This window comes from Cottoperca gobio, chromosome 5, assembly GCF_900634415.1.
Source record: "Cottoperca gobio chromosome 5, fCotGob3.1, whole genome shotgun sequence".
NCBI lineage: Eukaryota > Metazoa > Chordata > Actinopteri > Perciformes > Bovichtidae > Cottoperca > Cottoperca gobio.
In genome coordinates this window covers 16,475,024-16,486,028 of record NC_041359.1, presented here as the reverse complement: position 1 = coordinate 16,486,028, position 11,005 = coordinate 16,475,024, and the positions used below count along the sequence as shown (strand labels likewise).

Here is an 11,005-nt window from a genome sequence, read left to right as displayed (position 1 = left end):
TTGTATTCTATCACTGAGATATTATATATTACTTGTCGGTAGTGAGTACAATATTGATGGTTCAGTGGGTTGAGTGATTGCTATAATATCGCCTATTTTTTGCCTGTGTATGCTATTACTTTACTTCTGAAAGATAAAGACCACTCTGCAGCTAAATAAAAGGTGCATTAGTGTGCATACAAACATGAATATATACAAATATACCAGTATAAAGAAATATATACAATATATATAAATATATATAAACCTGAAACCTAAGAAAATGGTAAATATATGTGCACAATAGGCTGCTCATAATGTACATATACTTTGTGTTTGTTGGTTAGTCTTAAAGGATACATTGATGGATCTAATTCTGGTTAAAAAATAAAAATAAATGTTTATTAGACGAACATTCAAATGTTTCGTGTATGTGACATTTACCCATTTAAAGATCAGATTTACAATACAACAGATTGTAACATTAAAATGCAAATATTATGTGCTTACCCCTAGATTCAACAATTCCACAATATGTATAAAACTTAGTTGATATCAGTCAATACAAAAAAAAAAGCATAACTATGTAATGAGCTTCAACCATTAGCTTTGCTACGTTCATTTCCATTTCCGGTGAAAATAAAGGTTTTTTTTAAAAAGACGTTGACGTAAACCACTCCCTGCTTACCAGGTTACGTCAGGGGGCGTGTCCAAACAAAGGACAGAGGGGACTCTACAATGGGAGGTTTGTGTATTTCTTTAACACAAAATTACGCTTATTTTACCATGAAGTTAGCCTTCTGTTTCGGTTGAATATCTTCCCATTAACTTCAAATCACGAACATTACCACAGTGCAAACGACCTCAACGCTTCGCCAATGACAATGTAACGTCTCAGTCTAAGTCCTGTTTATGAAAAGTTTCTAAACAACACATTTGCCATTAAAACGAGGCTTATCTTTTAAAATGTGCTGCAACAGATTTTGTTTCGCGACATTCCCGATCCAACAAATGCCCTCACACTCCTCCTGCCACCGTTACGAGGAAAGACTGGAGATAATGTCAAACTTCTTTTCAGTCTCCTGTGTGGATATGCTGCCGTACACAGACTTCCCCTTTCAATGAAAAAGCAGTCCTGTTGTCAGATGTTGTATGAAAGGGTCTTGCAGATGTACTAAGTAAGTGTTATGAACGTGTTTCTGTTGACATGGACAGACAGTTTTCATGAGCAGCTGTTAGAGGACAGCGCCTTCCTCAGAGCTGACCGCAGACTGGACACAGAGCTGGTGGACAAACTCACCCTGCAGCTCAACAGAATCTACCCGCAGATCCTCTCTGACAAGGAGGCCACCAAAGTATGTCCTCATTCAAAAAGTACTTCACTGTCTTGGTCACATGCATGCAGTGGTGGAAGAGATGCAGTAACAGTGTTACCACAGTACTCCGTTTTAAATTAAAGTTACGCATTGAAAATCTAATGTAAAGTTGCATTTGCAAATTGTTATATAAGTATTCATCATGCGCAATTACCCCTATCAATGTTGTATTATCATACATTACTTGACTATTATTACTGCTAGTGTATACATTAAAATTTGTAGCTGTCTGTGCTATAATTTAATCTAATGCATCATATTCTATAAACTCATAGTAGGTAGTAAGAAATGCATTATTTCACCCTGAAATTCAGTAAAACAATGATGTAGAGTGAGATGAAAATACTGCAGGAAGATACAAATACCTTCAACAACCATATTTAAAATTATACTCACTTATATTACTGAGTAAATTAATTATGTAATATCACTGCATGTACAATTATTTCTTCCGAAGCACCTGATAGTCTTGGTACATTCAGGTCTGGTCCATGAACAATGGCTGCAAATGACAACATGAAAACATGATGAGTTAGCACTTTATGAATAAATGAAATCATTAATTTTCAAAATAATCCAAGTGGAGATGCTTCACCCTTGCTTGGGCAAGCTGTGTCAGCAAACATTTCCATTTGGGGATTCAAAAATATCCTTTTATAACTGTTGTTATTGTTATCCAGTTCCGAAACTTGGACGTGCCCACAAGTGTTCGACTGGGGGAGCTCCTGACACACCTGCAGGGGAGAGGAGAGGAAGCATGCAGGGAGTTTTACAGAGCTCTTCACTTGCATGTAGAGGAGGTATACTACAGCTTGCCCACACGGCTCCGCCTCAGAGGTTAGACCCTAAAAACTGCCTCTCCATATCATGTGTGATCCCAGTGAGATATGTATTTATTATTTGGATGTTACATAATGGATTATACATATTTGGTTATGTATTCTAGCTATTCAAAATTGTATTCTGTATCCTCCAGATTTCTTAGATCCACTTGCGTATCCACGTGTCTACCAACAGAGATATGTTCTGAACGACAGAGGTAAGATGTTGCTTATAAATATAAACGTTCAGTAGATGATTTAGTGATGACTTTCAAAATGACAACATAAGGAATAGTCAGTGTGATTAAATCTTTTTCCAGGCTAGAAGTGTTTTCTGGTAGTTATTTAGCACTGACAAGCACACCAGATATTTAATGACATGTATGTTGTTATGTGTTTACGTCTTTCCAGGTCCCCTCTTCTTTCTGGGCTGTTTCAGCGTTGCAGCAGGAATGGCTTTACTCTACTACTACAGTGGTAAGTAGCTTTCCATTTTTTTTTAAACATAACCTGACATTGCAATTGTGATAATCAGATATTGTCAGTATTATTGACTAGTTAATAATAGGTGTCTTTGTTTTGTAGAATCTAAAGTGACTGGAGGTAGCCGGGCCCTCGGGATGGCTGCTCTGGGTTTGAAAAGAAAAGCTCAGGAGGTTCTCATATGGTACACTGAAGAAGGCCTCATGAAGTAAAAGGGGGGGGACCTTCACACCAGTTGCTTCAGCAGTATTGCTCTTATGAATGCTACTTGTACCAAAGCACAGCACACTATATCTTTTCAGGAGTTGAATACTAATTTTGTACACAGTTTTATAAAGTTTTTTGGTTGTGATCTAAAATGAGAAAGATGGGGTGAATTCAGAGCTACATTTGGTACGTTGCTCTTATTTCTTCAGATGTTAATACCTATTTAAGTGGGTTAATGGGACTGAATACACTCGGGGGATGAACACAGTGAAATCAAAAACAAGCTGATTAAGCAAGTTGTTCTCGCTACAACCTTTAAATGTGGAATAAAACAGCTTTTGCAAACCAATTAAACAAAGTAATACAATATTCACTGCACTGGTGACAAAATCAGGCATTTTAAATAGCTAAATATTAACAATTGGATGTACCTTCTTGACTTTATGTGTACAATTTTCAGCACTACATAAAATACATTTTTCAGCCATTTAACAATTATCCTTTAATGCAGAAAGCAACAACCTGCATTTGATATTTGCTTCCTTAAACTCTGGTGCTGAGACTCATTTATTACATTTATTTTGGTAGTGATGAATTAAACTTCCTTTTCTGCATAGTTACCACTGATGTTAAGCATACTGAAATACACTTTAATGTGCTCCCCAAATTCAGTCAGAAACAAAGATTTGCTTCAACCTTTTGAGGCTGAGCTCTTTGTAGAACATAACCGCCATCTTGTGGCCAAAAGTGAACTAAATCACCAAACTGCACACACGTGTTGGTTTGTGTTGGTTTCACAATAGCTTCCCAAAATTATTCCGCTCACATTTAGACAAAAAAAAGGTATTTAAGCACGTCAACAGCAAGAAGTAATATCAAGCCGTGTCCGTATAATAACACTTTAGACGAACTTTGCAGTCACGTGGTTGCTTCTGCCAATGATATCCTTCGCTACCAGCGCAGTGCCTTATGGGTACAGTTACTACCCAAACCAAAACATACAAATGTTAAATGTAGAGTCGTAATAATGAAGCGTAAATTAATTGAATCTGTTTTAAATCAAATTTACGACAGCTGCGTTAAATCCATGTAAGTATTGTAACAATCCGGAAATTGTACCATAAGTCAAACCGACTTGCATAAGTCAGGGTATATATAGTCACGTGTTGCCTTGTCATCAATGTGTTGTATGAAAGGAGAGAAGGTTAGCACTCCCCTTGACAAGGATGGAATTGGCCCTAGTGGCCATCAACACACATACGGTTAAGGCACTGCCACCTACTTCGTGGCATCTATAACCATATTTTTTCATCGGTATAATTTTGACTTTCTCTTAACAATGCATTACTATCCCGTAACTTTCTATTTACTAATCGCTTTTTTCACCATTTACTCTAAGACCAGAGTCATGCCTTAATACTTTCCAGTGTCTTTTTTTTCTGCTGGGTGGGGCAGGATGTGAACTTTATGTTCCCGTTTGGCCTGCAGCATATAGCTCACTGCAGAATACACGGATAACTGAAACATCTCACAGAAGCATTACACTCAGTTTGTGAGAGTTAAAGTACATTTGAATGTTTATAAATTCAAACCCAGCTATATATATTGTATTGTAGTGTGGATAAAATATTGATCTTGATAAGTTAAAAAGTTAATTAGTTTACCCCAAACAGGCAGATATAATTTGATATTACTCAGGCAGTTTGTAAACCATTTATTTCAAATATATGACACAGAGAAGGCTCTCTGAACATACCAGTAACTATCGTGATGGTGCTTTGTTTGAAACTGTATTTCTTTGTGGTTTTCATTATGGTGGGTAAACTTCAGGATATCAGAAGCCAAGACCCGAAACACCTGAAACCTTTTCAAGTGCATGGCTTTGTTATTTGTGTACTCGACAATTTTGTAATATTATTCTAAAAGGAAATATTGATTTTGAATGCCTAATATCTACTCATTGCGTCCAGTGCCTGACCGTTTGTTACATGTTACTGTGTCATGTCAAGTGCCATCATTTGTAGGACTCAGACTTTTGTCTTGTATTGTATTGTATTGTACAATAAAAAGAAATGCATGATAAGAATAAACAGGACAATAAACACATCTTATCACTTCTGTAGTTTTATTTATACATTTTATTTAAAACAGTCGTCACAGTGTGTAATACAAGATCATGTAGTAAAAGCTTTGAAAATATTTGGTCCTTCAAAACAGTGATATAAAAGAAAAGCCTAAAATAACCATGTACCCTATATACTTCAATAACTAATACATATCGATAAATTAGTTTAAACACACAAGACTTTGCATAACACTTAAAAAAAACAAAGCATATAAGGTACACTTCAGTAATTGGTTTAGGTTTATAACCGTGTAAACAATTGAAACATTTGCTCCCATAATAATAAAGCTCTTATATTATGTAATGCCTCAAGAGCGTCAGCAGGACAAAATGGCTCCTGATGGACTTGCTATTAGGGATGTCTTTTGGATTATGCTGTGTTGATAACGTTATTGTCTTTTGTTCTAAAGCTGAAAGCATAGATTGGGTTTAGACTGACAGATACGGACACATTTTCGAAATAACAGTAAAATGTATTTTCTTTCAGGAAACATTCACAATGGTTGTGACTGACGTACAATATGTTGCTCCTGATATGTTTTTTTATAAGTAAAGGCAAATCATTTATTTGCATCAGCAACCTGAGCATGATAAGAGATAACAAACCGGTGAATTGCATCATGAAATATAAACTGACCAAACGTTTGACCATAGCCACGGTTAGAGAGGAGGGGAACTCTAACACACACACACACACACACACACACACACACACACACACACACACACACACACACACACACACACACACCAACTGATCCTCAGGTTATGTTGGGTCTCCTCAAGCCTGGGATGTTGAATTACAGAAAGGCACCTGCAATGCTATTTAGTAAAGTGATAAATATCCTGTTCATTTGCATAAATAATGTGGAGGTCCATCTTCACTAAGTTGATCAGTAGACATGGAGAGTCACGTAAAGTGATCAAGAACTTGGATTGGGCCGCTGGACACCAAAGGCTGTGATGAAGACGTTGACCACGACTATGATAAAGACGAAGGCTGTGGCAAAGTTCTCCATGATGTTCAGCTTGTAGTGCATGCTTTCATCATTCAGGTTCCACTTAACTGAAAAAAAAGGAAATGAAAAATTACTGACATTACTGAGTTTTGCTTGGTCAGTAGGAATGGCCTCCATTTCTCAAAAGGGGGCAGCACATAGTTCCCTGTCAGATTAGCAGTGAGGTAATCATTACTGAGCTCTAGGATATAAATGAACAGCCTCTGACAGCACTGCCCTCAGGTGAATAATTACCTTCTTCCTCCATTAGGACATGACTCGTTGGTTTGAAAATGGATTTTTTTTTTGACAGAGGGAAAGTCTATTTTTTTACTGGCCATCTCGGTATTGGCAAATCTCCATTGACATATTTTCCCAAATGTTAAGAGAGCACTTTAAAACTGGAAACAGCTGACAGGAGAGGCGTTTCTTCCTGCTGTGGCTCTCTAAACTCAGCCTTTAGTCACAATAGTTTTCTCTGTCAGGATAAGATAAGGACACAAATAGGGAGGGAGCACACTGATGTATGTGCTCTCAAGGTTTATGTGCCCACACAAGCGTAAATAAGGCCTGTGGTTGTAAATAGACCTGTGAAAACTTAACAGCATAAAACATGTAAGTTCAAATGAGTAGAAAAGATTTATAACTGATCAGGTCAAAATGAAATTTGTGCATAAACTATATCAACAGTGAGGTTACACAATGTCTGAGAACAAAATCAGCTCGTGAAATGCTTTGTGAACACCTGAGAACAAAATTAAAAAAGTTGTCAGTTGAGTTCCCATAATGTGTGTGACACTGAAGTTCCACATACACACACGATGTTACAAGTACACGGTCGGACTCTGATTCCGGCTATAACTGCAGGACAAAAACTCCCACTAACTTAAATGTGTGTCGTGTGTGGCATTAACACATTTTAGCATCACTGTAAATCTCATTTGTGAATGTTTGACGAGAAACTCGGACGCTCCACACTTACCGATGAAGATGAGCAGAACTCCCACTGTGATTTGTAGGATGAGGGAGATGCTAATGAGAGTAATAAGGGGAACGTAGAAGGTGAAGTCTGGTCCTTGCTCCATCACAGCCTTCAACTGTGAGGCATTAGCCATCAGTAGAGCCACATCCAGCATGCTCTCTGCTGCGCTCTTCTTATTGGCATAATGGTTCATGTTCAGAGGCCCCTGTTGCCTCCTGTTGCGGCCTCGCAGCGGGACCTGAAGGCAAACACAAACCCTGACATCAGTATGGCACAGAAGTGACGAGAAGAAATGTGATTCTAATATTCTGTCATCACTTGACACTTAATGATGTAGTGTCTGAGGTATTTCTTAAAGTGTAACTTCACCCCCAGGTGTAAGCCCAACTCCACTTTCACCACTGTAACACTCGGCTGCAAAAGCACCTGCTTTGTTTTCCTGAAACTTGTGTCAACATGGTATTTAAACGAATAGGAAAAAATGAAAGCACTCTGCTGCTGCCATCATATACAATGTCATATAAATATGTGACTGGAAAGAATGATTTCACCTTCTTGGAAAATACATAGCTGAATATGTCTTTTGCAGCCTCTAGAATATCCAACTTGTCATCACAAATGAAACTAACATGACAATATATGACATCACAACTGATCAGCATGATAGCAAAACTAATACCCAGATGTGTGCAATCACGGTATTTTTGTTTGCTACGAAAGATATTAACGGAAGTGAAAGTGTTCAGTTGCTTAATTCAAACAGGAACAACCGAGACTTACAAGGTCACTAACTTGGCTTCAGTCCAAAGGTCAAAACATTATTTGTCATGCCACATCCTTTATATCAGACTGACCAGGTCAAACATCTGACGCACAAGAATGGCCTCCACCCAAATGCGGTACAAAAGAAGTGTTGATAACAAATACACCATACGTACAGTAAGTACATGCATGCACTTGTAACAACAATCAGGCTCACCGATATTATTATTAGATTATTATTAAGTATTCTAAATTGTTTCTTAAATAAATAAAACAAAATATGCAATATTATGTAAAGTGATTGGAGGCAGAATGTAGTGTGCCGTTAACACTTACATGCACTGACTAACCAGGAACAGGAAGATTAGGGGATTAATGTCAGTTCCTTTTTGTTGAACAGCAAAGAAATAAGTTCCGTTTGTCTTTTAGGAAAAGTGAGTCTGCGGTTCATTTAAAAACACATTACTCTCACGTCACAGGAAACCAGGGTCATTGTCGAGACCCCTGTTTCTCTTCATATGGCTTTAGGTCAGTGCTCAGGGTTTCATCTGTGTGGCGTGTGGTTCAGACAGTCCAACAAAGCCACCCTTGTGCCCAGGTTGGCAACATACTACACTGAGGTTCAACTCAGCGTTCCTGTTTCTTTACCTGCCAGGCCACAGAGGAAAAGGACGCTCTTGTGGTAAACCAGAAGATGAGTGTCAAGAGCTGTCGCCCACTAAATCTATTTGTACTGCTTCAGTTTCATTTTGAGTTTTTGTAACCACGCTCTTCTCGAGTATGGCTCCCTATGCCCCCCCGAGCTTTCCAGAGAGTGGTGAGCTCTCTATAAATTTCCCTTTTAATGTTTTCCTTATGTGCTGAGGTTTTTGGGAGAAAGTTTGTATGTTGTCTTCTCAGAGGACTGGGACTCTTGCCGCTTTGCGGGATTGTAAAGCCAAACACATTATTTATGATACTGGGTTCTACAAGTAAACTTGACTTGATGTCTTGATCACTGGAGAAGCTTGCTGCCCAGAACAAGAAGTTATTGGGGATATGAATAAAACATACAGCTAAGTTAATTTTCCTATCACTGAAGGTTATAGAAGCTGAGAAACAAGTAGGCCTGCAAGTAATTAGATTTTTTTTTTTAAAGAATTAACCTGTGTCAAAAAATATTTTTGGTTAATAATCTAAGGGTTAGAAAGAAAAGGGCATATCACAAGTCCTAGAGCTCAAGCTGAAATCACTTTGTTTTTGTCCAACTAACAATCAAAATGCAAAAGTTATTCCATTTAAAATGAAATTAAAAAGTAGCAGTTACAAATGAATAATTGTTATATATAACAATAAAACTACTTTTTTAAATCCTGCAGTTAATGCTAGTGACACAAGTTATGACTTGGACCACATCCCATTGAAAGGTTTGATAAAATGACCACAAAATGTACATGGTTATATTATATCACGTTCATAGAAAACTGCATTGAGGTTATTATTAACTAAACCCAACACCAGATATTTTGTATCAACACAAAGATGTATTGTCGAGGAGAGCAGATGTACGCTTGTTGTTAAATTCCTGAATGTGACCACAACAAGCACAGTGTTAAACCTTTACCGTGAGCTCAGTCAGTCATGTCCCCGGCCCGGCTCACTGGCTGAGTTGACCCGCAGGGATTCCTTTGCAGAGCAATGATTGTACGAACTAACTCACCTCCTGTATCGTCTGTCATTACGTGTAAACTGAGCCTCTGCAGACAACAGCAGGACACACACACCAACTCGCCACCAACACAAACACAAGTTACTTTGTTAAATAGTGAGACTAAAGCTAATCTGAGAACCTGTCACATTACCCTAATGACTTCAAAACACTCCAAGTGACACTTTTACAGTTGGCTGACGACAAACACCGTTATGATGTGTGAATGGATGAAAACCAGCAGGCAGCCGTAACGTTACATATCCGGTGTACCCCGACGAATATCTCATATTTGGGAATGTTTCTCAGGGGATTTAGCCTGACCGGGAAGTGAGTGGTAGCTTTACATTAAGATGCCCAGAGATGCGTTAACGTACCTCCGCCTCGCCGTTTCGGTCAGCACCACCGTTCATTTCCAAGTGTTCCGTAGCCATCTTGTTAATAACCGCGTTATATCCAGAATAGGGTGGTGTGTATAAAGCGTGAGCTTCAGAGGAGTCAGTGGTCCAGCCGGCGGGCACAGGCACAGACTGTATATAAAGGGCTGCGGTGACGACAAGAGGGCAGAAAAGCTCCAGGCTACCGCCCCTCTAACAGGGGGGCGACCGTCCTCAGAAAGCAGTGGGCCGTTAGGAGTAGTATAAACAGGAAAGGCTGCTCACTAGCGGGGATATGTATCGGTGTATTCCCATAGACAGTAGGTTATTTCCCAGGGTTGAACTGAAACCCTGATGTGATGATGAGCAAAGCAGCGTTTTGGACTGTAATGTGTTCGCTGTTACTCATTGACAGACTGTGAAGGCAACGTGGCTCTTTACTGCCACCCAGTGTATTAGTGCAGCATTACATGCTAAAGGCCCAACTCTTTGCAAGTACAGTAGATGCTATAAAGCATGCTGTAGTTTGTCATAATTTGATTAAACCCAAACTTGTTTAAGGAAATGGACCACGTACATATAATATTAACGGAAATAATAAAGGCATCAAAGCTAGATATTGTCACAGAGCCGTCTAAAACTGCAATATTAGTGGCAATATAGGCATATTTTGGGGTTTGATAGCTTTGGTGGTGCATATTACACAATACATAAATAAAACAAATGAATTGGTTCATAGACTGCCTGAGCGCCTCGGGGCCCCTGGGTGTCGCACATTCCTCCTTTACTACTTATAATAAAATAATCTTACATTTTCAAGGGCGTTTACCTGCACATCCAGATCAAAAGACAGGCCCTTGATATCTCTTTAAAGACATCTTACAAGTACGTATCATGTAGCCTTGAATAGGGAACACAAAATAAAGAAAAGAAAAGAAGAAAAGAAGTTTCCCACTTTGTCTGGCTTTCAATCCAGTCTTGAGTACCACCTAAACTAATTGGAATTAGTGGATCAAAGTGAATAAATATATTGATTACAACATGGGGAATATTGTAAATTCAATTCTAGTGAATTCTGGCATGATTATTCACCTTTATACCAATGACTTCTTACTTGAAAACCAGGGGGTCATTTTAGAGATTAAACAAGTATACCACGAGAGTGCCTTGTATGACTGGTAATGGTAATAGGGATGCTACTACAATTA

General features: G+C 38.5%; 2 protein-coding genes and 1 non-coding gene across 3 annotated transcripts; 2 read left to right on the top strand and 1 right to left on the bottom strand.

Annotated features, from left to right (window-relative positions):
* Window positions 1-673: 673 nt before the first annotated feature.
* On the top strand, window positions 674-4,972 carry card19 (caspase recruitment domain family, member 19). The gene is made up of 6 exons (XM_029432270.1): window positions 674-724; window positions 1,195-1,334; window positions 2,036-2,192; window positions 2,332-2,394; window positions 2,588-2,653; window positions 2,762-4,972. The coding sequence occupies exons 1-6, from the start codon at window positions 718-720 to the stop codon at window positions 2,869-2,871; spliced, it is 543 nt and encodes a 180-aa protein (XP_029288130.1). The 5' UTR covers window positions 674-717; the 3' UTR covers window positions 2,872-4,972.
* Window positions 4,049-4,176, top strand: LOC115008950 (U6atac minor spliceosomal RNA). Its single transcript, XR_003832359.1, has one exon. It is a non-coding gene; the product is annotated as a U6atac minor spliceosomal RNA (small nuclear RNA).
* On the bottom strand, window positions 4,971-10,075 carry ninj1 (ninjurin 1). Its single transcript, XM_029432271.1, has 3 exons — window positions 9,798-10,075; window positions 6,972-7,209; window positions 4,971-6,057 (listed from the first exon to the last, which is right to left on the bottom strand). The coding sequence occupies exons 1-3, from the start codon at window positions 9,852-9,854 to the stop codon at window positions 5,915-5,917; spliced, it is 438 nt and encodes a 145-aa protein (XP_029288131.1). The 5' UTR covers window positions 9,855-10,075; the 3' UTR covers window positions 4,971-5,914.
* Window positions 10,076-11,005: the final 930 nt, after the last annotated feature.